The sequence below is a fragment of the Melanotaenia boesemani genome, chromosome 23 (assembly GCF_017639745.1).
Source record: "Melanotaenia boesemani isolate fMelBoe1 chromosome 23, fMelBoe1.pri, whole genome shotgun sequence".
NCBI classification, from domain to species: Eukaryota; Metazoa; Chordata; class Actinopteri; order Atheriniformes; family Melanotaeniidae; genus Melanotaenia; species Melanotaenia boesemani.
Window position 1 is genome coordinate 15,781,060 of NC_055704.1, and position 27,857 is coordinate 15,808,916.

Here is a 27,857-nt window from a genome sequence, read left to right on the forward strand (position 1 = left end):
TTGTTTCTTTGCATAGTAGCAGCTGGTTGTCTGGTTTCTCTCTTTCAGTTGTACAGTTGTTGTTGCTTTTTATCTGGTGTATTGAGCTTTTAAATATTCAACAAAAAATACTTTAAATGTTATTCATATTTGAGGACAACATTTTATGTCATATTAGTATAAAACTTAGTGGAAAAAAAAGCTACAAAAGTTCAAATTGTCACAGGCTGTTCAGTCACTCTTCAGTCTATATCTATTTACACAAATCTGCATTAATTTTTGATATAAAAAGAAAAAATTATTTAAAAAAAGCTTGGTATGTAGAGTTTTGGATAGAATTGTCCAGTTTCCTTTTAATTTTACCTGTGCTCAAAGAACTAAAGGAAGGATGCATAGCAGCTCCAGTCATGACAGCCACTGTGGAGCTTTTCCATAACACAGTATCATGTTGCCTTGACACTTTTTCTGGTTTTTCATTGTCTTAAACCAATATTACCATGCTCTTGTTTTGTCCTGCTCAGCCGTGGTTCCAGTCGGGCCAAGCTGATATCATAGATTAACGATGAATGGTGCAAAGCGTTGATTGGTCAGAGTTATCATCACCTTTGTGTAAACAACGCTGAAGAGCTGCACGCACACACTGAAACCCTTCCATTTTCATTGAAGCCTTTTGCAAGTCTGGTGGAAAATCTACACCATAAGGGATATTTTAGTCCATGGTACACAGACAGTGAGCAGTGAAAACACAAGCATATTTATTTACCGTGAGTTTAGATTCACCAATCTTTTGTTTGTTTGTTTTTTTTTCCCTTAACAGAACTGAGCTCTGCTGCTCAGTTGTTAGGATCACTGTCAACTCATTCACTGAGAAAAACCGCTCTGTACTCCTCACTGTAATTCACCGTGGATAAAAGCATCTGCTAAACACACACCAAGCAAAGTTGTGTGTCTCATGTGTCGCCACAGCTTCACACATGCTTTGCTCACAGTGAGACGTTAGGTTTGTAATGGAAAATTAAGCACTGAATGGCACCATGTACGGGAACATGTAATGGAAAAACACCATTATATGACTGTGTGTTCCAGGTGTTTCAGAATTCTGAACGGTCGAGAATTGGTGACGTCATTACCAGGTAATTGGCACTCAAGCTGCATCAACCTGGAAAAAAGGACGCCTCCAAAACAGCCAATTTGTGGGCATCTACAAATGGTGTATAAAAACTAGAAAATCACAAACCCATCATAAAAATGTGCACCATGACAACAGCAGCCAATTTAGGTGATAATGATTAATAAACCACAAATATTAATGCAATTTTTTTTTACCAGATACCTTGAAAAACAAAATCTCTTTGTCATTATAGGCAAAAGTTTCTCAGAATTCCGAGTTCTGAGGACATCTGGAACGCACCAAGAGACCTGGTCATGTTAATCAGATCATAACATTCAATTAAAATTGCTATTTGCATATATATATTTATGTTAGGGGTTTTCATGTAACCTAAAACATGATTTATTCCTTTTTTTTTATCTTTTTTTCACCACGAGAATGAACTCAGCGTAGGCATGTTTTCTTTCGCTGTATCTCACTGACATGCCTCTCACTGTTACCTAAAATAAAGCCTTAGCCCACGTTGCAACAAACACAAGTGGATGTGTTTTGTCTCCTGCCTTCACAGGAGGCGTGAGTCTGCATCCCAGATGGTGTGGGTGTGGATAAAATGACCCGTGCCTCTTTTTTCACTGGGAGGTTTTTTTATGATTGAGCTCTACTATTCTGAGGACACTGAATTGGTTAATTTCTAACTATGTTTCCAGACGTGAGATCACATAAAAGGCTAAACACGCACATGCACACATCCACACATGCAGGGAGGTCCTGACAGCTTTCTGATGGGTTAGTTGTTGCTTCTCATTTTTCAGCTTTGCAGGTTCATATTTGGTCCTTGCTTCTATTTAAGAAGCAAGGAATAAAACCTGATTAGTTCATTTTTATGTTTTTGACTTCGAGTAGTCAACAACACATGACGTATTATACCAAGTCCCAATGAACTGAACAAAAACTTGCAACAGCAATGTGTGAATTATTAAATACTCTTTCTCCTTTCTTGGTGCTGTTGATCCAATGCACTTGGTTAACTGGTTGTTAACTGAACAAGACTGAACCAGTAGGATTCTTTTGGAAGGGTTTCCAGGTGAAAGCCTCTTCTTTAAAAAACAAAACAACATAGCACAGTATGAGCTTTGCATAGTTGCATCTGAACAGACGGGCGTAGCATCATTTTTAAAGAATTCCCTAAAGTATTAAAATAAAGAGTTGCCTGGACTGTTACAAATATGAATCTCAATGTTTTTTGTTATTAATTATTAATTTGCTTGCACATTACTTGCAGACTAGCTGATCTTACTTCATATTTTGCCAGCAGAAGAAACAGACACATTTACACAAGTATTTTAGCATAGACACATCGTGTCCGAGATGCTTGATGTGGAAATGTGTGCATGTCTTCTTCACTGTCTGCACACTCAAGATTTGCAGGGAGCATTTAGAGAACACACACTCCCTGGGTCACAACCCTGTGATAGTTCAGTGATTGTTATAGTAATGGATGTAAAAGCAGAGGGATAAATCAGCTCGAATCTGTCTCCTGGGTAGCAAAGCTGAGCTGAATTGGACCCCCTGCTTGTGGTAAAATGGTGCCTGTGGAAGTCGCATCATGTCATCATATTAGCTTAACATACTTTTCTCTTTCTTTTACATTCTAAAAGACCTAAGTTTTATTAGTATGGAGTAGGTAGAAATTGGGAAACTACTGCACACATACACGGGCTATTTATTTATAGTACACCCATATTCCTGTACTGCAGTGTACAGCATATATAGGCCTTCCCCTAATTGGAGTTTATTGGATTTACCACTACTAGTTCTCTGAAGTTGGAAAGGACCAGATGTGTGTGTGTGTGTGTGTGGGGAGAGGTGGTGGAGTGTGCTATGTGAAGGTCAGCGCAGGGAAACAGGCCACGCTTTGAGCTTCTACACTGTCTGATCGATACAGTGTCCTAGCAGCTGCCCTACTTCTCACTGGGTAGAGGAATATATATACACACACACACACACACACACACACACACACACACACACACACACACAACGCTGCCGGAACGGTGAAAGCTAAACGAATCAGAGTTGAATTAGGCCTGTAATTCAGTTCTTTCTCTGCAGCGCCATCTACTACTCAATAAAACCCACCAGCAGGATGTTTAAGCCAGCTTCATGCGTTAGGAAGTTTGTTTTTCACCACTAATGAGCATTCAAAAGAGAGACAGACTGTGTGGGTGTGAACAGGCTGTGTTTGATTGGCAGTATTGGGGAGTTCTGCTATAACATATTTCCCTGCACAACTCATTTCACACTTGACTTACTGCAACAAGAAAATACAGGTACCATAAACTAACATGAACAATGTCTCTGTTTTAACAATGTGGTTAACAATGTTCATCAAAAAGAGGGGAAAAACTATGTGGCACTGTAAGTAATATTAGGTTTATGTCAAAATGTTAGCCGTCTTTTGCACTAGAGTTGAATTAAAGAAGAACAAGAAGACAAAAATGATTCAAGCTCTACTTTAAGTACAGAACTAGACTTTGTCCCCAAAGCTTTGCACTGCATTTCTTTAGAAATCCATTAAGCAAGTCAAATGTGACACACTGTAAAATAGACAAGCACTATAGGAGTGAGGGAAGAGTTTTGCTTTATAAACTTAAATATATTGCAAAAAAATAAAAATAATAATAAAGCTGCTTCTTGTCATGCTTGTTTATTAAAACTGTTGAAAGAAGGTCTTATAACTGATGCCATAATCTGATTTTTACTTAATTTTTTTTCTCTTGTAAACCTTGAGTGTGGCAGGAATTTATTAACTTGAGTCAAACTTCCCTGTTTGGTTTTTTTTCCCAGTTATTTACCTTAAGTCAAACAACACCAAAGCTTTAATATTAACTTAGAGTAATTCACAGCACAATAACAAAGTGGAATAGGCAGGGCTCCAGACTGCAGCCATCTTCTGAGGGGCAGTGCAACTAAAAATTACAACTAGGAGTACCAATGCAACTTGGGAGCATGTTCTTATTTGTATTGTAATATTTATATGTTCTGAAGCACCCAATGGGAGTGAGGATTTGTGTGTATGCATGTGCACATTTAGAGAGCTAACGCAAGCCTGTTGTCACCTTTGGTTTGGGTCAAAGCTGTACGGGTTGTCACACACCTGTTTTTTTAGTGTCGGCTGATTATTCAAAACAAAATGTCATTGAAGCCATCGCAGCACTCACCCGTGGGGTGATAGATGGAACTTATCAGTAAGATTCAGCACATTTAACCATGTTGTAACAGAAGAGCTTCCAGTCTCTGTGTTCATAGGTCATTCATTTGTCAGCCATGCAACTCAAACACAATATTTGTTATGCATTTCTGTAAAGTGCCTCTTTATAATCGAATCATTTAACACTTACAGTCAAGTTGGAAAACATGAAATGCTGCGGGTACAGTCAACCTAATCTGTGTTTTTGAACATCTTCATCCTGAGCACCACTGCTGTTAATGGAAAACGTCCCTCTGGATCCCTGCTTTGCACTGTAATGAGTAATGGAGAAGTCTTTTTGAATGCAAAAGTACAATAAACAATCCTCTTAAAACCTTTTATGCTATTTACTTTAGGTTAAATCGGATTGATGAATGTTTAGAAATCAGGAGATTGTTGTAGGGGGAAAACGGAAGCAGTCTTTGTAACTGTACAAAGTGTATTCTGCTGCCTCGTCACTCATTACTTAAATTGTGTGGATGATTCTTGCTTAATGGGCAGCTACAGTACATCTTGCATTATATTGACGGCATCTATCAGAGTGGCAGTTCAGGAAATGGTGTTTTTTATCATTGGTGTTTGTTGTTCTGCAGGAAGTAGTCACTGACACAGAGGGTCTTCATATCTCTGTTTATAAAGGAGAGTTTATGATTAAATGAGCCTGTAATTGGTGCCGATTTAACAATAGCTTCTTTTGCTTTTATCTTGTCCAAGTTTTCAGTGTTTGCATTTGATTCATTGTCTTTGTCACTTAATGGCTGTATCTATGCAACAGAAGGCCAAGTGTGAGAAGGGACAAAGCTCACTAAGTGGAAAATGAAGATCGATTGATTTATCAAAGCAACATAATCACCACAATGAGCTTTTCTTAATACATTTAACAGTGTATGGTTAAAGACAGTAGCTAATTGATGAACTTATCTGCTAACCGAGGATGTAGAGGACTAAATCCCAGTGTTATTCCTTAGCTGTGGAAACATCCTTTGTTTTTTCTCACCACTGCCCTTCAAGTACTCAGTTCCCATCGCTTAGGAGACGCTGCACTGTTGACCAGATATCTGATGTTATGAAATCTATGATGTGATTACACTTCTCCAAACAAGCAGATGGTATCCTTCCTGCTGAAACAACATTGGATTATAGAACAATAATTATCTAGATTATTTATTATATGCTTATGTTTTTCCTCTCTGCACGTAACACAAACCTTTCAGCAACATGACATCCACAGAGAGATGTACAGCAGCTCCACCAAACACTGCAGGAGAGGGAGTGGGGAAGAAGGACTTGATGTAAGAAACGAGGAATTGTTTCAGAATGATTTGTTTGAAGAAGTCATCCTACTGTTGTTGATGGTGGGGGAACTTAAACCAGATGATTAAAATCTTGGTCACCCAGAGATATAAAGGGTTGGAGTCGGAGAATTTTTGGATAATGTGGATAAAATAAGATGTTTCGTTTTTTTTTTTTTTGTTGTTTAGTTCAGTTGCAGCAGGATTACTTACTGTTGTCTGTTGTCCTCTATCCCCTCCTCTTAACCTCCTACCCTCTTTCATTGGTCAGTAACTTGAATTGTGTACATCTGCAGATCAGCTGGAGGCCTGAGTTTAGCCTTCCTTTTGGTTCAAGTCAGCCAGCGTTTTGGCAAAAGTTGTGAATGTGAACAATGAGAGGCTGATGTGAAGCACCTGATTTTCTCTCTCAACCCCCCCCCTCTCTCGCTGTCCCTCTTTCTCTGAAAGAAGAAGTACTTGTTGTAAGAAACAGGGAATTGTTTCAGAATGATCTGTTTGAAGGAGTCATCATTCTGTTGTAGATGGAGGGAGAACTGAAACCAAATTATTAAAATCTTGGTCACCCAAAAAAAAAAAAAAAAATTGTGTGAAAAGGAAAGTTAAAAGCATGCACTGTGCTGGTTTCAAACTGATTGTGGTACTTGTTAATGCCATTTTGTATACACACCAATAAACATATGAAACAGAAAATCTTGGTCACTCAGAGATATAAAGGGTTGGAGTCGGAGGAGTTTTGGATAATGTGGATAAAATAAGATGTTTCTTATTTTTTTGGTTTAGTTCAGTTGCAGCAGGATTACTTACTAGTGTTGTCCTCTATCCCCTCCTCTTAACTTCCTACCCTCTTTCATTGGTCAGTAACTTGAATTGTGTACATCTGCAGGTCGGCTGGAGGCCTGAGTTTAGCCTTTCTTTTGGTTTTGGCAAACATTGTTGTGAATGTGAACAATGAGAGGCCGATGTGAAGCAGCTGATTTTCTCTCTCAACCCCCCCTCTCTCTGTCCCTCTTTCTCTGAACCCCCCCCCCCCCCCCCCCCCCCCCCCCCCATTCCCCCACCTTCGTTTAATGAAAGGAGCCATTGTCTCTGGCCTGGATTGAAAAAGTTTCACAGTACTTTTCCTTTCTTGTCTTAAAAACTTTGCCAACTTAGATGAAAAGCAGTTTCTTGAAGTTGCATGTACAGTACAATAAGAATCACTGACATTCTCCTGCACACACACATAGATTTGCACCAAAATAACCCTCATTTACGTGTACATGCACTTACATAAAGCTGTTGTGAAATATAAACATGCATAATTTGTGTCTGTGTGACAGCTCCAGCGTGTACAGAAATCTCAGATTCCAGGGCCTCTTAGCATTCTGGCCACCCAGCGAAGCCCCACCTCTCTGTACCTCTACTGCCCTGTTCTCTACGAACCAGCTGACCGCTGACCATAGCTCTGTGTAGGTCCGTCACAATAGTCTTCTGTCTTCTTGGTGATGAATTTGCCCAGAAGAACCTGCGACAGATTCATGGAGCACATATCTTAACCTCGATGGGTTTTGGAGGGAAAACAAGCTAGTGGGGTCGGACTACAGAAACCTGAAGCCGTGGCTCGATTTCAAGAAAAAGCCAAGGTGGCCTCCCTGCCGACCCGTTCCTCTGGAAGTCTCCCAGGAACTGGTCGTCTGCAGAGACGCATGGGCATGTGCAAGCTGGAGGACTGCACCTTTGACAGCTTTGAACTACTCTACAGTGGAGCTGTCGATAGGCTGAAAAGCCATAAAAGTAGCCTCAACTTTAGTAAGTTTCAACTTTGATCTCAAGAATCTGTAGGCAAGAGCTTTGAGGCATGTTCCAGACCCTAATATAACAACTGATTTTTATATCTGTAGACCTCCATCTCACTGAGGTATGCTTTTGTAACCACAAATATGAACAACTTCTTCAGGTCATGGAAACTCAGCAAACTGTTAACCCAGACGTATTTCTGTGTTTTGTTTTGTTTTTCACAGTAGTGAATCATTAATGTAGAAAATGTGATTTGTTTGTGTCTCATAATCAAACTAAGTTCATTTTTTTGTTCTGTGATAACTTCTTTATTACTAGTTATTTTTCCTATTTCTAAAATATTTGAGCTGATAAGCTGACTCTTCATGGCTTTTTCTGTTCTCTTATGATACCTTAGCACCCTGAATTTCTCCCAATCTTGATTTATTTTTGTAAAAGTTGGTTAAACATGATTTTAGCGTAATTATCAAGTGAAACCATTTCTGCTGCTAAACAACCAATCACCTTTGACCTCAGAGACATCCAGCAGCTTCTATCAGCATGAAGTGATGTTTCTTGACATGGCATTTTGTTAATCCATTTTCTGTATTACGGACAAGTGGTCTTATCACTGGCCTTTATAATGTCCAAACAGACCCAGTGATGTAACCCAGATAGAGGGCATGAATAGAAAAGAGCTGTCCAAGAAGCTGAACAGGCTTATTGACAGAGGTATTAATATAGTATCTGATATAGAGGGGAACAGAGATTGTACTGTATCTTACTTTGTCTGACACACTTAGCATATTGTGTCATGCTGTGTTGTATCACACACTAGCTGCCCTATTTCTAGCATTTTGGGCTCATGAAAAGAGGCATCTCTCTTTGTGGTGTTAGGAAAGATGATTTCATTGTGGGACAAAAGGAAGCTAAAGAGGGTCTTATTTTCAGTTCATCTTTAAAATGGCTTATTGAAAAAAGTCATCACGACTATAGTTTTAGTCTCATTCGTGCCCCGTAGTTACTTAGTTCAGGGCCGTTTGTTTAACTTCCCCAACACTGTGCCCTTTAACATGGTTAATGCAGGTTGTCTTGTCAGTTTCACTTTCAGGACTTTCTCGCTCTCTCTCTCGATGCCACATGACCCTGACAGGAAGTCTAAAACATTCAGTAATCTTGAAATCCTTAAATACTGTCGACACTCAGATTAACATTCAGCATGAATATTTTGCCTGTACCAAGCAGGGTTCATTGCTTCTGCTGTTTATGTTTGGTTGTGGAACTTCTGGCACTGGACAGCCTGGCAAACGTTAAGCTGCTTAGTCCTCTGCAACCTTTGCTTGTTCTGTAAAGGCAGTATTATAGACACATTCTTGTATTGGCAGAGGGGAGAGGCATACAGACTAACAGTGTTGGACAGAACTGTCGTCAGTTAAACTTACTAACCATAAAGGTCAGATGAGAAAATATCTGACAGATGCATCACGCACAATGTGGAAATACAGTGTACTTGGGTGTCCTCTCCCAGGGTTGAAGCTGATGCTGTAGCTGCAGGAGGTTCAAACAATGAATGTTTTATCAGTATTAATGGGCAGGAGTGATATATGGGTGGGAAAGAGACTGCTAAATTCTTGTAATATGAAACACCTCCCGCATGTGTGATGAAAGGATCTGAATGTGGCGTGCAGGCCTGCTTTTACCTCTGGCTTCACTTCAAGGACTGTTGGTTTCTAAAAGAATGAAGATCTTTGGTCCTGGCGATGCTACTAATTCATGCTCGTGTATTCATAAGATTTTTTTATTTGTTGGAAGTTAAATAAAAACGTGATTATTTCTATGCATCTCTATGTGAGCACATACATGAATTTAGGCACTGGAGTACACATGCCTCTGCACATGTGCTTCTTTTGTAGGCCCCCCTCTTCCAATATTCATGTGCCCTCTTAGTCAGTGACAATAGGCTGCTGATGTTGCACCCCGGCTTTGAAAGTCCAGATACCTGAAACCAACTGGTGCCAAGAGTTAACTGACAAAGAGGAAATACTGTGTGTGTGGCAGGCAACGGATATACAGTAGATGAATGGAGAGATTAAATGGAAAATTTCTCTAGTTTGGTTGGTTTAAACAAAAATTTTATTTCATTAATTTCATTTATTTTTTTTTGTTTGATGACATGAAATTGATCTTAGTTGGGAATAAAAACATCCATTATAGAAAACCATAAAAAAAACAGCTAATAATATCCTTGCTTTGTAATGTTTTTTCCAGAGGAGGAGCTGAGGAAGCTGCGGGAAGAAACCAATGTGGACTCCCTGCGACAGGAGCTGGAGAGAGAACGGAGCAAAAGGCTAGACCTGGAGCAGAAGATGAATGAGGTGCTCAAAACCAGGTAAGGCACAAAGCAGCGACGAGCACGTGACGTTGGGACGTGAGGATCAGATGTGCCAGATGGGAAGGAATGACGAGGCGAGGGACAGGAAGTGGTGACAGCTGCACTTTTGTAACATTTCAGCTTAGAGTTTATCAGGGGTCAAAGTCAGTTTCTGTGTGTCGGTGCTTTTGTGATTCAAGGTTTCTAAATAAAAATATCAGCAGCTTGGTAGGAAGGAAATTCCTCAAGGAGGTGCATGTGTGTGTCTGTGTTTTGAGGAAGATGAAAGGAGAGGGTTAAAACAGGAATGAGTCACGCGCCAGTCTGAGCTGTGCACGCTGTGACACTGAAGCTATGCTGGTGTCAGCCAGGGTCCACATGTATGACCGCCCCGGTCCGTGTGTACGATCAGATGATACGACTCCGGCTGCCAGTGGGAAATTCCACTGGTGATCTCTGAAGTGATTATCAGTACAGTAACATGGCCTCAGGAATGTCAGAGCTGCTTCAGGAGTTTATAAGAAGGGTAAACTCTTCCCAAGTGGAGAGTTGCTAAAACGGGAAAATTTTGAATAAAGCCTAGAATGGAGTGACACTGTCAATGTTTGTCCACTGGAATGACCTTCTATAACCCTCATAATTAGCTAAACATGCTCCTCTGGCTTGCCAAAAGTAACAAAGAGTTGCTTTGAGGGAGATTAATATTAGTTTTTTTTTTATTAGTTGGCATCATTTGGCTTGTCTCATTATGTCAGAACAGCTGATAGAGGTGCATTTCATTCATGTTTTAGTTTTTGCCCCCATTCAGTGGTTTTCATAAAATTGGTCTGACAGCCGAATCAAAACAGTGAATTCAGAGGAAGAGACATGCCGGTCTGTAATGTTGGCTTTTCTTTATCACGTCTTGTTTTGGTATCAAGCATCTGCTGTGAGATTGTTGACTTCACATGAGCAGATTGTGACTCAAACTGCTTCTAATCAGTCTGTCTTTCTCCACCTTGTGACAAGTTGGTTTTTTTTTCCGAGTCCCGAACTTCCTGAGTGTTCTGCTTGTGACTGTTAATCTCTGGTGAAACAGAAGTGAGACTGACACATGATGATCTTTCCCCTCTTTTTTTTTTCTCTGTCTGTCTCTTCTTCAGATTGGAGGACTCGCCGCCACAGCCTCCCCGAAAACAGCAGTCCCCCTCCAACAATGGAACAGGTGAGACACTGAGAGATGGGGTGGAGAGTGGGAGTCGGTGCAGAAGTGGGAGGAAATGAGCACAGAAAGACTTTGAAGTGTTATGAAAGGGGGAGGAAATCATGAGGATGGTTTGTGTGTGTGCATATTAGAGGCAAGGCTGTCGCATGTGTGTGGTGGAGAGCTCAGTAGCAACAGAGGTGGTCGGAAGTGTGTGTGGGTTATAAGGCAGTCTGCGTGACAACTGAAATATAATTAGAGAATGTTTTCTGGTGAAGTTAGTTGCATGCAGAGGCAGAGAAAAAGTTATGTATGAAACCTTCATAATAGAGGTTATTTGCATTTATTTGTCCAAATATGCAACAGCAGTGTGTGTTTATAATAAATCTGAGAAAGAAAAGAGAAGCTCATTAGTGCAACAGTGGTAAAGTGATTTTTCTGATGTATGTGTTGTCTATTTTTTAACTAAATGAAACCAAAGTTTGACCTACAATGACCTAGTGACTTGTGTGTGTTTGTGGGGCTTAAAAAGAGAGCAAGACAGAGGCTAATTTAAGAAAATGGGTTATGATTGTAGATCACTTCATGTAGGGCAGACATATCTGAGCTTTCACCAGCTTTGGAGCCGTTTATTTGAGTCAGTATTGCATTAAGAACGTGTTTAGGCTAGTTTGTTTCCAACCTTTTTCACCATTTTCACTTATTCTCAGAGGAACGTGCTTTTATATTGTTTGTTAGGTCTCTTCAACGCAGAACTGTGAATCATCCAAGTCCGAAAAGGGTACTCAATTCAAGGGATAAGCCAGTGTTGTGTCTACACATAACAGACAACTTAGCAAAGAACCAGTTTTGAAAAGTGTCTTTTAACACTTTTCTCTGAGCAGCTTTTTATGGGATCAGGCAGTTTAACAGATATAAAACCATATTTTCTTCAATATAGTGATTTCTTAACTATCTACAGCAGATGAACACAATCTGAAAGTGTTTTCTTTAAGTAACAGGAAAGAATCCAGCAAAGACCTGACACAGGACCTGAGAGATGAATCAGTTGATCCATGTCTTGTTTAATGAAGCCTCACCAGAGTGGTACGGCTAGCTGTCCAGAAGCCATTCTTTAAGGAAGGGAAATGGGGAGAAAAGACTGAAGTCTGCCAAATGACACAAAAACTGGACTGAAAATCAGTAGCAACTGTTCTTATGGAGTGATGAATCCACCCAAAAGGCCGGACCCTAAGGTTATTGAAGCAGTGGGGGAACAAAAGCCAACAACAGTCAAAGAAGAGCTTTGAAAAGTCCTTCATGAAGCCTGGAAAACTTTTCCTGAAGACTTCTTAAAGACATTACAAGAAAGCTTGTCTTCCCATGTTCCTGGCCACATATATATAAAGTAGTGAAGTGACTCAAGGCTGTTGCACTCTATTGAAAAGCAACAGAAAGAGTGCAATGTGAGAAAGGAGAAGAGATCTGTTACCAGGCTACAAGCTATGAATTTGTGTTCAAGGCTCTGGTTTAGACCAATAAGCTTCTTTTACTGGCGACTGTAGGTGGGGTTTGGTTGCTGTAAAGGTCAGCTCCTAAAGAGGTTGGTGTGGATGCTGCTGGAGGGCAAAGAACTGATTGGCTGAAGCTAGCCTGTAAACGATGGACGGTTCAGCAGAACACAAGTTTTTTCTGAAAGTGCTTGTTCTTTTCCCATTTACAATTTCCCAGATGGTTCTTTGTAACGAACCATCTGGCATGTCGGGCTGTTGTTGCTGTTCAGTTAATCAGTATGCACTTAGGGGTTACATCACAGCAGCTGAAGGTTCTAGACTTTTCTCAGGAGTGCTCCAACATTAGCGAGGGACTGTTTGATAAGCACCGCCTCTCAAGCTACCGTTGGACAAGCTTTTTGCTCTGTCATAGCAAACATGACGTTAACGGTGACCACAGGTTGACTTTAAAAAGGTTGATTTAAAAAAAAAAATTTAAAGTTAGCCATCCTGGTAAATCATCTGTAAGTTGTCATCACTTATCCTTTATGACTTGATTTGAATCACCATCAAATACTGCATGTGTGCCTTTATTTATAGAGAAAAGTTACACAAAAACTTTCTGTTTGTGACTTTGACCTCAAGCTCACTTAGTTATCACATTTCATTACTGTTTTGTATATAAACCACTTCACATATACGGTAAGGGCAGGTGTGACACATCTGGTTATAGTTCTTTATGTATGGCTGAAGACTCTTACCCTGCACCCATCATTTTTTGTGCAAGGAGTTAAGAAATATGTTCCTGCAGAGCCAAAAACAAGCTAACTTGATGTGTCCACTCTGTTTAGCAGAAAAACAGCAGAAGGAGGTGTGGAGCTCACGGCTGCAGAAGTGGCTGTACGAGCGCTTCGGGGTTTACATCGAAGACTTTCGCTTCCAGCCGGAGGAAAGCACTGTAGAGGCTGAGGAACCGCTAAGTGCTAAAAGGTGGGCGAGGAGTATCCTCGAACAGAATATGTGCTCTGTTTTTGATTCTTTTGTTGAAAGTGATGTGGGATGCAGTTGTTGTAGATTCAGTTTTAAATTTGAAGAGTGGAGACCTATTTTCCGCCTCGATGATAATTAAAATCATTATACTGTTGCTACAAATTCGCCACAAACAGTTAAAGATTGTATTGATTGGGAAATTACATCTTCAGAACAGCCTACTTTCTTTCTGTCACCTCCTACTAAAGAAGGATGAGTCATACCAGACGGATGAAGGCCACATTTTTTTATTTTTCTCTCACACAAGAATCTCACTTTATTTATTTTTTTTTTTTTTCATTTTTCTTAAGCTTGGTTGTGTTTTCTAACCTTAATTTTTTGTGTTTTCCTTTCAGGCTGACAGAAAACATGAGGCGACTCAGTAAGTATTCAAACACGTAAACAAATGGAAAATTTCAAAAGAAGCAGAGGCTGTTAGAAAGTGGTTGATTTTTTTTTTTTTTTTTTTTTTTTTTTACAAGTTGCTGCACTCTGACTTTTAACATAGACATTTAACTTTTTTTTGGAATGTACTAAAAGACCCAAACTTGGTAACGTTACATAAGTTAATACAGGCCCATAATATCAGAGATGCAGCTTTTTCAACTGATTGCTTATAACTAGCTGGATGGTCCTTTTCTGTTTTAGTCTTTAGTTTCATCTAACCAGTCTACTTCAGTCCAGTGTAACTAAGCTTTGGTTTGAGGAGACCATAGCATACTGGTTTACATTCACATATAGTTTCATCTTGATATGATCTAGCTTAAATTTGTGGAAAGCATGATCTGTGATCACAGACAATTTCTGAAAGTGTTTGAGCCCATGCTGTGACTTCTATGACAAAACTGTCTGTTTTTAATGCCGCTTTAGATCATGGGCATTGTCTACTAATTTTTCCATCCATGGTATGAAATATATGCTGATTTATGAGATTTACAAGTCGTTGCACTGTGTTTTTAGTGGACAATTTACATAATTTACCAACCTTTTTTGCATAAATGAAATACAGCGTTATAGAAATGAACTGTATTTGATATAAACTGCATTGGAAACATCCGTCTCACCCTGTTTCAGAACGAGGAGTCAGGCCTGTCACCAACTTCTTAAGGAACCTCTCCGCCTTATCTAATTGGCACTCCGTCTACACCTCAGCTATTGCCTTCATTGTGAGTGTGCAATTTTTTCTACTTTAATTTCCAACAAACTTCTACTTGTCAGTGTAAAATATGTTATTCCTTTATGGGGGAGGGGGGTTCAGTCTATATGGAGTCTCTTTGGTTTTTCAGTCTTGGTGCATGACCAGGAAATGAAGTGAATGGCAGTGATTTTTAAGTGCTTCATAATGATTGGTGGCGGAGTCTGCCAAAGACTGTAGAGCTCTGAATAGATTTGTATTGATGTTCGCATGCAGTAGTTATGTAAGATCATCTTCTGCACATTGATTTAAGACCATGTGAGAAGATCCTGCTTTGGTGTTGATCGTGGTCTCTTTGAATAGAAGCTTGTTAAATTAAACTAGATTCATTTTCTGCAAAGAATCATAAGGAAAACAACTCTGACACAATTGTTCTAACATCCAATTTATTTATTATAGGAATTCACAATAAAACAATATTCCAGCTTTTGACCTGGTTCCAAATGGGACAATATTCCAGTTTTGAGGCTTACATGAGTACCAGGTAGGGTTGGGCAATATGAACCAAATCTTATATCTCAATATTTTTTACCTGAATCACGATATACGATATATATATATATATATTTCTTTGTCAAGTAACCAAAGAGACAGCTCTAAATTACAGCCTTCAGTGCTAATTAAATTTTTATTAAGGATCAGCAGCACATGTGCATTAAAATAGCTGACTGAAATTAAAGTAACTTTATATTAAATTAAATACTCCTAAATGAAAATAAATTAAAAATACTTTTCAATAACCATAATAAAAATACAGCTGTGCAAAATGCAAAAGAAAAGATCCTTTTAACTCAACACAAGCTATCTCGATACAAACGATATTCCCTTCTTTTATATTGCGTCAGATAAAGTCTCGATATATTTGTAAATCTCGGTAGATTGCCCAGCTCTAGTACCAGGTACTCTTCTTCCTGTTTACATCTGAATGAACATAGTTCAGTTAATGAATCAGACCCTCATCCCCACCTCTACCATTGTTATGTCTGCACCAATCCCGAGTCTGAATGTTATTCCTCTCCTTCGGCCCAAAACTGTTTTCAGTCATCTGTCTCACAACCATCCTCTTCTGCATCATCTGCCCTGAGCTGATGTCGCCAGACTGAAACGAATCCCAAGCGAGCAAGGGGAGAGAGAGAAACTGAGATCCATATGACCTTGTGGATCACAACCTGACAGAGACAAACCCCTGATCTGTTTGCCTATTATCACATACAATGAGGAATGAGTCAGTTATTGAATAGAAATCTCTCCCCATTTCTTTGAAGACACACACACACACGGTGGTTCTGACCTTATGAGTGGTTGTGAGCTGAATGTGAGTAGCCCCGTTATGGACAAGCAACCCATCCAGGTTGTTCACCGCCTCTCACCTGATAGCAGCTGGGATGGGGCCCCCTGCCACCCTAAACTGGACTAGGAGGGTGTAGAAAGTGGATGGATGAAAATAGCTGAAGCAGTTTTGTCTGAAGTTAAGTGAAGTTAAAAAGAAGCTTGCATAGCTGAAGAAGTGACTGCCTTCTGGGAGTGTGTTTACCCAACTCATCATCTTGTTCTTTATCACTGCTCTAGCTTTTTGCAGACTTGGGAAGGTGGTCTGGATGTCGGTGTTAAAACTGTTCTGCTGGTCTCTGAAGGTTTTGGGGGGCTGTGGGTGATTAAAGTGGAAATGACTCATTCACTATGGGTGCTGTTTTTCTCAGTCTTGGCTAAGGGGGCGTAAAGACATGAAAACCATGATCTCCCCATTTAATTAAAGGCTTACAGCTGACCCATGCAATAACACATATTTACATATTAATCTTTAAGCAGAATGAAATGATTCAGTAAGATACTTGTAGCATTTATGTGAAGCACTATGAAAGAATAAGAATTTAAAGATAAATAATAAACAATATAAAAGAATATAAATCTTTTCAGTGTCTAACATCACATGCTAATTTTTGGCTAGCTTACTTGAGCCCATAATGTAAAAGACCATTCCTATGCTAATGACTCTCAGCTGAAGGTGCCAATAAAACCCACCTCTCCCAGCAGCTTATTTTTCTAATATTAAATCCTTGATGACTCAAACGTTCCTTTTAAATTTAATTATTTTGATTAAATTCATTATTATGTGTTACTGCGTAAACAACTCAACGGTGCCATCTGGTGGTGGTTTTGATTAACAGCAAGACATCACATCTGGCCACAAGAAAGGTCAGAAAAATATTACAAATACTGAGTTCACTCAAATCTGTAATATTTAACTACTAGTCTGATCTTTCTTGTGAGGACTTGTGTGACTTTTTCTAAAGACAATTGTTTAAAGAATGTTATTAAAGTTAGAATTTGTCTTTTTACTTAGTTTTTTTTGTTTTTATTCTCTCTGTATTATTGTTATTTGGTGTTTTATCTTGTTGTTAAGCACTTTGTGATTTTATCTTGAAAGGTGCTATATAAATAAACATTTACTTACTTACTACTTCAATATTTGGAAAGCAAGTTGTCTTTCACAGACATGGAATTTTTTCATGGCAACTTTTCTAGAGCAGGAGATTTTGTATTTTTGTCTTCATGCTTATAAACTGAGTTCAAGGTTCACAGTTGTTTTTACGAGGCGGAGCAAATCGGACCAACGCCAGTTACTTTAAAACGGCAGGATTTAGGTTCAGGATGCTGCGAATCATCATTCCTTGTCGTCCCTGCTGTATTAAATTCTTTTGTATTTTCATTCACTAAATGTTGTTAAATTGATGCAAAGGTTCAAACAGCAGTGCATTCAGTGTCAGAAAACTAAGATCAGCTCATCAAACTACTTGATATTTAACCAGGACAGTCACTTAATTTTGCTAGCTCAAGAGAATTATTGTTTGGAACATCTGATATTTACAACATTAAGACATCAGACCCATAGTCAGAACCTCTAAGTAAGATTACAACCACAGCGTCTACGGACCTGAAGCTGCATCTCCATGTATTTATCATCATGCAGGCCTGGCTACTCTGCAGCCAACAACAAGCACTGTCAAGCAACAGTTTATGCTGCATGATATTGTGTAACAGTGATTGCATACAGAGTACATGTCTTCACTACGCAGCGAATGTGATTGTTTCTACTGATTTATTCCTTTTGACTACAGATTTACATGAATGCTGCTTGGCATGGCTGGGCCATTCCCATGTTCCTCTTCCTGGCTATCCTGCGCTTGTCCTTAAATTACCTCATCGCGAGGTAAAAATATTTCTCTTTTATTAACTGCATTAGGAACAGCAGCCGTTCTGACAAGTTTTATGACATTTTCACTGCAATGTTCAGATGTTCTGTTGGTAAAGCGATTCCTTGGATCATTAGCCACACAGGAAACATTGCAGCTCATCCGGCAGATTTTAAAACGTTTCTTCTAGCTTATGTTAGGGGTTTATTTTTGCAGAGGAACACTACATGATGACAAACATGATCAACTGTTTGATGAACACTGCTTTTAATTTTTATCTTCTTTTTTGGCCAGAGGTTGGAGGATTCAGTGGAGTATTGTGCCTGAGGTCTCTGAGCCAATGGTAAGATAAGTTCACTCTCTTTGTTTCACTGAAGGTTCAGATGCAGTACTCCTCACAGCTTTTACCATTTTCTGCAGGAGCCTCCAAAGGAAGACTTGACTGTGTCTGAAAAGTTCCAGCTTGTACTTGATGTTGCACAAAAAGCACAGGTACCAGATGAAGTCATAATATGGATCAAGTTAGTTTACCAAAACAAGGGGAAGAGCTGCTGGTTCATGATGTTTCTGCTCTCCTTACAGAACCTTTTTGGGAAGATGGCAGATGTTTTAGAGAAGATCAAAAAGTGAGTTTTTAAACGTTTCTTTACAGTTAAAATCACACATGCTGTACTCAATATAAGAATTAAACCTCAATTTATCTTCTGTTTTTGTGTATTTGTCTGTCAGCCTGTTCATGTGGGTGCAGCCCGAGAGCACCCAAAAACTTTACATCTGCTTGTGGGTGGCTTTCATCTCCTCCTGCGTCCTGCCATACAAGCTAATGGGCTTCATGATCGGTGAGAGATGAACACAAAGCTGCTTTATCCATCTGACATTCTGTGCATAATGCCTTAGGACTATGATTGAATGCAAATACTTATACTCAGTCCAGTGCACACAAACAAATAAATTTCATACTGAAATTGTATAACCATCCCCCCTCTGCCTGTGAGGGGCTGCTGCTAGCCGTTGGTTATTTGTTATATAAGGTAACTACTAGTTTTTCCTTGCAGATAAATTGTACCCGGGCTCTTTTTGGTTTAGATTTACCTTTTATAATGAATAACTGTTAATATAATATCTATGGAAACTCTTGGTTGGAGGAACAATGGAACAATCAGAGTTAACGTAACATTGAGAACTATTGAATTTATTACAAGTTATGTAGAGAAATGAGTATCAAATATATACAGTTTTTTTTTTTTTTTCATAACCTCATATTTTAAAGTCTATTTTCTCATTCTTTTCACTTCTGCACCTTTTTTTCCCTCCTGGCAGGTGTGTACGCAGGAATCAAGTTCTTCATCATAGACTTCCTGTTTAAAAGCTGTCCAAAGCTTCGGGACAAGTACGACACACCGTACATAGTGTGGAACAGTCTTCCCACTGACCCCCAGCTCAAGGAGAGGACCAATGCCACCGTGTCGCGGCGGGTAAGAGGACAGAAGCATCCTTCTCACCTCTTTTTGTTTCCTGCTATCCTTATCAGCGCTTCTTTCTTTTCATCATTAAGTCTTAAATTCACTTTAAACACATAAACTTTGCAGTTTAAGACAATAGCACAGATCACAGAATTATTCAGATTATTATATGTTATTAAAGTTGAAAACATTTAATTAGTTGAAATCTCAGCAGCTATACTGTAGTAATCAGTAGACATTATTTAACGCATCTTTCCCGTCCCTACTGCTGGGGGTAGGCAAGAATAGGGCTGTTATAACTCAGAAGGAAATTGGATAAGTACAGTGTATTATTGACCAAAAGGAAATAGCTGAAGACACAGTGTCACATGCATATTTTGAGGTTAATTAAACACCACAGAAGCTTTGTAGTGGAGGCCAAGTACGGCCTCTCATGTTGAGTCCATTGAAGTGTCTCCCACTCTGTAGAGCCTCAAATAGGAAAAAAAAAAAAAGCTAAATAAAGCATCAAACTATCATCCTCCTCAATAATACATCACAAGTCAACCTCTCACTGTTTGTTCTCACTGTGTGGATGTTGTGTGTGCGTGTCTGTGGCATACATGTGAGTGTGTGAGCATGTTCCTGCTGTGGCCTCAGTCACAGGTGTCCTCTGTCCTTTCTGTCTCTCAGCTCTCCTGCATTGAGAAGGTAGGAGCTCTGGTTCCTCCTCTGTGCTTGGGTGTGCTGCAAGCTCACCTCAAACTGTGTGTGTGTGTGATGTGCAGTGTGTGACACATTTTAAAGACTAGCCGTCAGTGTTTGTGAATGGAGCAGATCAAAATGTCAACAACTAGTCATCAAATTATTATTTTTTTTATTAATGTCCTCTTGTTTAGCCTGCCCTGTTGACATTTCTGATCCACTGACACAGATGCTCTTGAGAAGTGTGTTCTCTATTAGTTTAGTTTAGACCAGTTTAGTTTAAAATGAGCTCATTAAAACCTTCCCATAGTTTTTAGTCTTTTTCCTGAGTAAGTGATCCCTTCAGTACGTTTTCAGTGAGATAATCGATGTTTTCACATAATCTGACAAGTGGTTTTTTGCTTTGTCTACTTCCTGAAGTGTAATGGATGCTGAGTGAATGATGGCCTCACTCTTAGCTTTGCACGCTACACCTGAGCCTGATGCAGCAAAGCACATTAAGCAATAATAAAACGAGGAGCTTTTAAAAGCTGTAGATGTGTCAGGATTGATGTGGATTCTTGCAGTAATTTGAACTGTTCCTCTCTTCTTGTTTCCATTTCTTTTTCTTTGCATGATTTAACTCATCTTCCTCTTTCCCTCAACACTATAATTCTTTTATTTCCCTCCTTCTCAATTATGCCTGCTCTCCTTTTATCCTTTTTTTTTTTTTCTTTTGTTTTTGTTTGTTTCTTTGCCCCCTGTTTCTCCTCCCCCAACCTTTCGTCTCTCCCCAGGTTCAGCCGGTGGTGTCCCGGAGCAGCCTGGCCACCGTCCCATGTGGTGTGAGCAGAGAGGAGGAGACTGGTCGCTCTCACAGCACAAAGAAGGGAGCCTTCCATGAGATCTTCAACCTGTCAGAGTCAGAGCGCCCTCTGGCGGGTGAGTGGACAGCTTTATTTAAAAAAAAAAAAAAAATTAAATATTCAAACAAGAGAGATTCCCATTGGTTTTAAACCATGTTAAAAGTGTATATGCTCTCCGTGCTGTGTGTTTTCAGTGTGTGAGAACGGCTGGAGGTGCTGCCTGATAAACAGAGACCGAAAGATGCCCACAGACTACATCAGGAACGGAGTGCTTTACGTCACAGAGAAGTAAGTAGAGCATCGATCTCTCAGGAGAGCGTCTTCGAGCATCAGACAGCAGGAGAGAGGACGAAGTTCCTCCTAAAGTCGGAGCAGACTGTATCTGTGTCAGTCAGTCAGCAGTGCATCAGGCAGGACGGGACTCCTCCTGAGAATATCTGATCTTAAAATGTCTTCACCTCATTGGACGTCTGACTGACAGGAACTAAATTCAGCTTGTGTTCAGTTTTGTCAGCCTGTTTGTTTGATCCGGACCCCATTTACTAAGATTTCCTTCTCTCCTGTCAGTTACCTGTGTTTCGAGAGCTCCAGCTCCAGATCCGGCTCCTCCAAGAAGAATAAAGTAATCAAGCTGGTGGACATCACAGACATCCAAAAGGTAACTTCTTCCTAGAAACTTCAAGAATGTTTTAACAATAAAAAATTGCAGTCCATCTAATCATATTCTATATCCTCCTTCTCAGTACAAAGTGTTGTCGGTCCTCCCAGGAAGCGGGATGGGAATCTCTATAGCAACTCCTTCCACGCAGAAGGTACAGATTGCTGTACATGCTGGTTATGTTTAGTACACTGTTTTAAATTGCAGATACTACAGATTTATGTAGAAAAATCAGCGTTTGGAAGATTTGGCTGCCACAAATTTTGAAATCTCCCACAAGCTTAAAATCTTGAATAAATATTTTTTGGTATTTCAATCAAATGTAATAATGGATTTGCTGTAACTTTTCTTTTTCTTCAGTATTAAACTAAATCCACAGTGATTATGAACACTGTAACACTGCACAAGTCACAAAAATGACCTACTGCAAGTCTTTCCAGGTTTAATGACCCTAATTTAGGATTTCAGTGAGTTTATTGGCAGTGATGGGAACAACAGCGTTAAAAGAAGCAGTTACTATTCATTTTTATTGTAAAATGAACATCCATCAAGTATCACTTCCTTTTTGTAAGACAGTTGGGGTCCTCAGAAGGGTCACTTGATGTTGTGAAGGGACTTCCCTGTTGATTTGCCTCAGGGAGGAAGGATCCTACACCTTGTCACACACTTGGGATGACATCCCCCACAGCAAGGGGTCTAGTCATGCTTTGCTGTTTGGCAAACCTCATGTGACCCTTCGGAGGCTAGCTACAGATAGGTAGCTGAAACATGTCAAAGTAAACAAAGACCTTATCATCTTAACTGTCTTAAAAAAAAGAAGTATGTATAATATTTGAACCAGAAGACTGTAACAAGATTTTTGTACAATTCAACATACAGTTGAATTTAACTTTCCTACTCACTTTTATATTTTATAATGCTGTAACTCAGTTACTAATGCAGTTACTTTTTGAGATAAGTAACTAGTAACTATAACTTTTGTTTTTTAACTAATGTGCCCAACACACTATTTGTGGATCAGTGGTCATAAAAAGAGCTTTCTGGAAGTTGGGCTGTAACATTGCTCTTTGGCGGCCCCAAGTGGAAACATCAAGTAACTGCAGATATTGTGATCAGGATCAGTGTATTCAACTTTGTGCCTTTTTAAAATTTCTTCTAGCTTATTTTCTTTTAGATGACATCAGTCATAACTATGTTTTTTTTTTATAAAGCTTTTATTGTTGTCATAGTTACACAATCCTGTGTGCTGCACTGTATCACCACAGGCAACATCTTGAATATGAGGGCTCATATGCATCTGTTTTTCAGATGAAAGGGGGCAATGAAAGTCTTCCACATGCAATGCTCAGTGCACAAGTTTTTAAATACTTATGGTTTTTCAACACAGGGTAAAAGAAAAATTACAGGCTCCAAAGTCCACATTGATTATTAATTTAGCGACGCTGTAAATTCTTGCTGAGTCCAAGGTCTCTTTACTCATTAGTTATCGTGATGTCAGCTCCTCTGTGCCAACTTATAAAGGGTTTGACAGCTCTCATTGCACTAACCAGCACACAGCGCAGTGGGGATGTCCAAGCAGCTCAGAACAGACTGGAAGAATAAGTTAGGATCATTTCAAACTGTGCATGAGTAGAAGTTATTGGAGTTGTAGCCACTCTGCAGAAGATCCTTGATTTTGGTATAATTAGGGAAATTTAGCTTTTAAATACTACCTGCTAAGTCTTTGTGTCTTCTCCAGCCACTGGTGTTTGGTGCCATGATCCACAGAGACGAAGCTTTCGAGACCATCTTCACTCAGTATATGAAGATCATGACCACGTCCAAACCACTGGCCAGTGCAGAGCTCTAGACTACCTGCTTCCCAGCTGCACACCTCCACCATGGGGCTAAAAAATGGAGGCAGAGTTACCTCCCTGAGTTTCACCCAAACTGGAAGATCCTTTCAAACATCTGCGTGCATGAGCCGCCTCCTCCTCACGCGATGAGCGTTGACTTCCACAGGGACTGCCGTCGCCCGGCTTCAGTCGGCGTTAACGGAGGAGTGAGGATCGGAGTGGTTTTTATCAATCAGAGGGTTGATGAGGGGCTGGTTCTCCTCTGCCACCTCACAGACCAATTGACTAGCTGGCTTACCTGTTTGTGTTTGCATGTGTGAGTGTGTGTGTCCATTATTGGCGTCAAGTTTTTCATCCTCCATCAGTAGAGTGCCGTCTCCTGTGGTCGGAGGACTTGACAAATCTTTAAGCCTGGATGTAAAATCATTAACTAGCAGATAAAAATGGTTATCTTAACTGCCAGACACGTAGAAACAAATATCTTTTTACGCTTTATAATTCACTGCAAAAAACAAACAAACAAAAAAAAAAACAAGCACTTCTATTGAATCATGTTAAGCTGGTGCATCTTGGCCAAGCCCGACAAAAACTGTCTGGATGTAAATGTCTGAGCGGTTCTTCTTTTTTGTCTTTAGTTTTTTTTCTTTTTATCCAAGTGTGTGCTGTGAAAATGTCAGATCACCACTTGACTGACACGGAGCCTTTCTGTTAGTTTACATCGCTGCTGTCTGTTTTATTTTTTCCCTCCAGCAGCATCAGAAGTCGTCACTGTTACAATAATGAACAGCAAATGTTGAGCATCTGCCTGTTAGTCTGCGTTTTATGACATGTAGTAAAAAACTTTGCCTTTTTGTTTTCATTGAAATTTAGTTTTTGTATCAAACAGCCTTTTTTTTTTTTTTTTTTTTTTTTTTGCGATACATAACTGAGCTGCTGATTACGTCCAAGACGAGAGCACAATGCTGATGAAGCAGCACAGTTACAGAGCACAGCCTCCATGTTTAACCTTCACTTTGTAAAGGCACAAGCTGTCTTTTTTTTTTTTTACCTAGCACTTTACTGACATTTAGTTTTCACTCTTTAATAATCAGACCTCCAGCCGGTCAGTGTTTTCAACAATCTGGAAGCTGCTACTTAAGTTAAACTCTTCTGGTCTCCATGAAGGACAGATCCAGGTTAGCTCGCTGTATTAATACCACATCCTAATAAGACTTCAAATTGAAGATTTAGACATTTGAGTCTCAGTATTTAAGCGTTAGGAAAATACATCTAAAACTGCTCATTTTAAACCAGAACACCCTCTCCTGATTGGATGATTTATCTTGCATAAAAGCTCAAATGTTCATCCTTGTTGGTGGTTATATAAGAATAATATTTAATCAGGATTATATGTTTGAAGTCCATTTTTTTAAAACCCCGAAACAAGGATTATGTGCTACTGCTTACCTAATTTATTCGATTTTTTTTCTTCCTTTTTTTTTTTTCCTTTCTGTAAAATCACGGCAAGTTCTCTTCCAAATCATGTTTTTTTTTTTGTGTGTGTTTTGTTTTTTTTTTTTAAAGATGTAGAATATTGTGTACATGGATCAAGGTCAAGACTGAACAGAATATTTCAACTTCACTTAAGTTTGAGATGCTGTTCACAAGACTGAAGCTGGTCTTTGCTCTTGTGTGAAGGCTCCACATGTAGACGTTTTAATGCCAAACTACATCAGACACTTTACTGTGTTTTTTGTGAGATGAATGCAATCCAGGACTGGAGGTTTCTCTTCACAATTTGTTTGTGTGAGAGACTGTAGAGTAGCTCCTCTACATTTCTTACAGCACAACATTTAATTTAATTGTAAATCTTAAAAAACAAACAAAAAAAAAACGTCTAAAAGGGAGACCTTGACATTTCTTTTGAGTGGTCTTTTTTTCTTCCCACTCAGCTCCAGTCTGCTTTTAACAGTCTGTATTGTGGAAAATTCTGAGGATTGTTTGCTTACTGCCCTTCAGTACTGCCCTCCTACTCCAAAGTGTCAAGGCTTCTCTTAAATACAACTCCTCTTGTCATCATCGTCGATCTGAATCAACTGGACTGGATATGAAGCTGGCAGAGATGCAGCGGACCAGTTCAAGCATTCAGATTATTTTTACTTTAATCCAGTTTAATTTTCCTTTTTGACCTTGATTTTCAGCTGCCTTCCCAATCATGGACTTTTATTTTTAACTGAGGAATAAATCGACATATATTGATTTGGGTGCAGGTGGAATCTGCCTCACTGTGTTCAGATGGCTCGCTGAGTCTCAAAGCTTTTACCTGAAGCCTTTTTTTGGAATCTGTAAACTCTGAGGAACGGCTCAACCAGCCCGAACTCGGGTAAAGCACAGAATGTATCACCTTTTAAATGCTTAACATTATTTTTATTTTTCTTACTTTTGCCAAAACGTAAAATTTTCTGTCTGCCATGTTCTGCCTAAGCTCATGTTTACAGAAGGCTGTAAAAAGAAGTTATGTTGTTTTTGTTTGTTTTAAATCCATCCAGTTTGAATTCCTGACTCTGGAGTTATGAAGACTGGACTGCTGTGTCGAATCACTGTCTGCTCTCATTGGCTCTTACATGACTCTCTGCTCACCACTAGGATTAGACCACTCTTAGTGACAACAGCAGTATTTTAAGCATAGGAAAGCATAAATGATCATATATCCAGCGTTGCAGTGCTTGGTTATCGGAGAATCTTTATAAAGAGCAGAGATGGTCGTGTTTAATGAGACGTCACTGTTTTTGACAACTTGTCCATAAGGAGAGAAAAGCAGTTTGACTGCTGTCGATTCAAATCTTTACAGTCAGTTTAGTTTAAAGACTTGCTGTCATAGTCGAAGTAGTTAAAGATTTTTCTAAGCTGAGCTCAATTTATGTGGACATGAAGCACAATCCCAGCCAAAAGGATGTTAATTCAACAGTTTTTATTAATTAAAGAATTTAAAAAAATAAAAATCACAGAGCTGACATTGATTGGTAAAGGAAAGTATTATAAATATTGTAGTTACAGCTAAAAAATTGAGAGTACAAACAAAATAGGAAGACTGTGAAAGGGAAACTCAAAGCAGTTTGTCTGAAAACAGAAAAAGGAACTACAAAAGTAAAAATTGAAAACTAATATGCAGAAATAGAAGTCGGTGTTTAAAAATTGTCTGAAGGAAATGTGATTTACTTCCAAACCAAAGATAAACCAACCCAAACACCTAACCGGGAGAAAATGGTGAGCTAAAGAAAATGGATAGAGTGGATGAAGATGATGATGAACAAGGAGGTGATTAAATGGAACATCTAATGACTACCTGAGGACAAAAAATAAAAAGAAAATTTCTTCAGTCATCGATGATTTCGGGGTTTAAGTTTGGGTAAAAGACCTGGAGAGATAAGTCATTACCTCTACAGTAAATCCACAGGTGTGGTTTTTTAAATTCTGGATGTTTTTTTCTCATTCCATCCATAAAAGTTATTTTGATGATGGAAGTCATTTGTCAGGAGGAGGATGATCTTTCCAAAAATCTTAATCAGAGATTGAATTTATAGGGGAAGTTGACAGAATTTTTCTTCACATACACAAAACACCTCAAAGGATATCTTCCAGGAACGGTAATTATTATATTTGTTACTGAGGGACTGATAACAGCTCAGTAATGTTTGTTTAATTACAGTAACTTGTGAACACGTCAGAGTTTTCCAACTGACCTCTGTCCGTCTGACCCCTGTCAGTCTCATCCAGCTGTGCAAGAAAGCAAATAAACATTCATATTCCTGAAAAGATTAAAGGTCAGAGGATTTCCTAGTGACAAGGACAATGTCAAAAACAGTGATGTGTCTTTTAGAGGTTTTAAGCTGCTGAACATGCAGTTCCTCTAACTGTGTGTGTTAATCAGTATCTGAATGATGCACTCTGATTGCACACTTAGTAACTTTCTAATTTTGGACAAATTAAGAATTAATTGTTTCAAAGCTGCAAAACAGCTTCAGTCTGACGTATCTGGAATTAAATACAAAGAGAGCATTAAAAAAATGTGGTCAGTTCACTGTAAATGAAAGTGTTAGTAGGGGACACTGCAGTCATTACAGAGTGTAAGTTGTCAGTAATAGCAGCTATAATGGCCTCACTTTTTTTTTTTTTTCACAGAGGAATTTGTATACAAATCATTGAAATGTATTGAAATGTACAATGAAAAAAAAACCACTGAGTTTTTAAAAGACAGGTCTATTGTAAAAGATAATGTGATGTACATTTTTTAATTTAAGTAAATGAATTGAAGTTAACTTGTGCCTATCTTTTTTTTACATCTCACCCTTTATGGATCCAGTTTAGCACAGACACCACTAGAGGTCAGTGTGAGACCTTGTGTCATTACAAATTACAAGTTGTCTCTTTTTGCTTTCTCTTTCCCCAGGCAGGTCAGAGTTTTCCCCTTATGGATATATAGCGTCTACATATATATAATATAATATAGACATTCCATTCCTCCCAGTCATGCCCCTCCAGGTCTTGCTGTCATTGCC

The 27,857-nt window shown here is 39.1% G+C and overlaps 1 protein-coding gene across 5 annotated transcripts in view; it reads left to right on the forward strand.

Annotated features, from left to right (window-relative positions):
* gramd4a (GRAM domain containing 4a) overlaps nt 1-27,617 on the forward strand; it is a 62,915-nt gene extending 35,298 nt beyond the window's left edge. For 2 of the 5 annotated variants that reach the window (XM_041977372.1, XM_041977376.1), the window contains 17 exons: nt 9,659-9,779; nt 10,904-10,965; nt 13,268-13,406; nt 13,802-13,827; nt 14,520-14,611; nt 17,760-17,851; nt 18,129-18,177; nt 18,255-18,326; nt 18,417-18,460; nt 18,564-18,673; nt 19,155-19,309; nt 19,970-19,987; nt 20,758-20,902; nt 21,021-21,114; nt 21,394-21,484; nt 21,570-21,638; nt 23,223-27,617. In XM_041977372.1, the coding sequence (XP_041833306.1) occupies nt 9,659-9,779; nt 10,904-10,965; nt 13,268-13,406; nt 13,802-13,827; nt 14,520-14,611; nt 17,760-17,851; nt 18,129-18,177; nt 18,255-18,326; nt 18,417-18,460; nt 18,564-18,673; nt 19,155-19,309; nt 19,970-19,987; nt 20,758-20,902; nt 21,021-21,114; nt 21,394-21,484; nt 21,570-21,638; nt 23,223-23,333 (1,490 nt within the window). In that variant the 3' untranslated portion in view covers nt 23,334-27,617. The remainder of the gene's footprint in view (nt 1-9,658; nt 9,780-10,903; nt 10,966-13,267; nt 13,407-13,801; nt 13,828-14,519; nt 14,612-17,759; nt 17,852-18,128; nt 18,178-18,254; nt 18,327-18,416; nt 18,461-18,563; nt 18,674-19,154; nt 19,310-19,969; nt 19,988-20,757; nt 20,903-21,020; nt 21,115-21,393; nt 21,485-21,569; nt 21,639-23,222) is intronic. The other 3 variants (XM_041977373.1, XM_041977374.1, XM_041977375.1) reach the window with 3 other exon arrangements.
* The last annotated feature ends 240 nt before the right edge of the window (nt 27,618-27,857 follow it).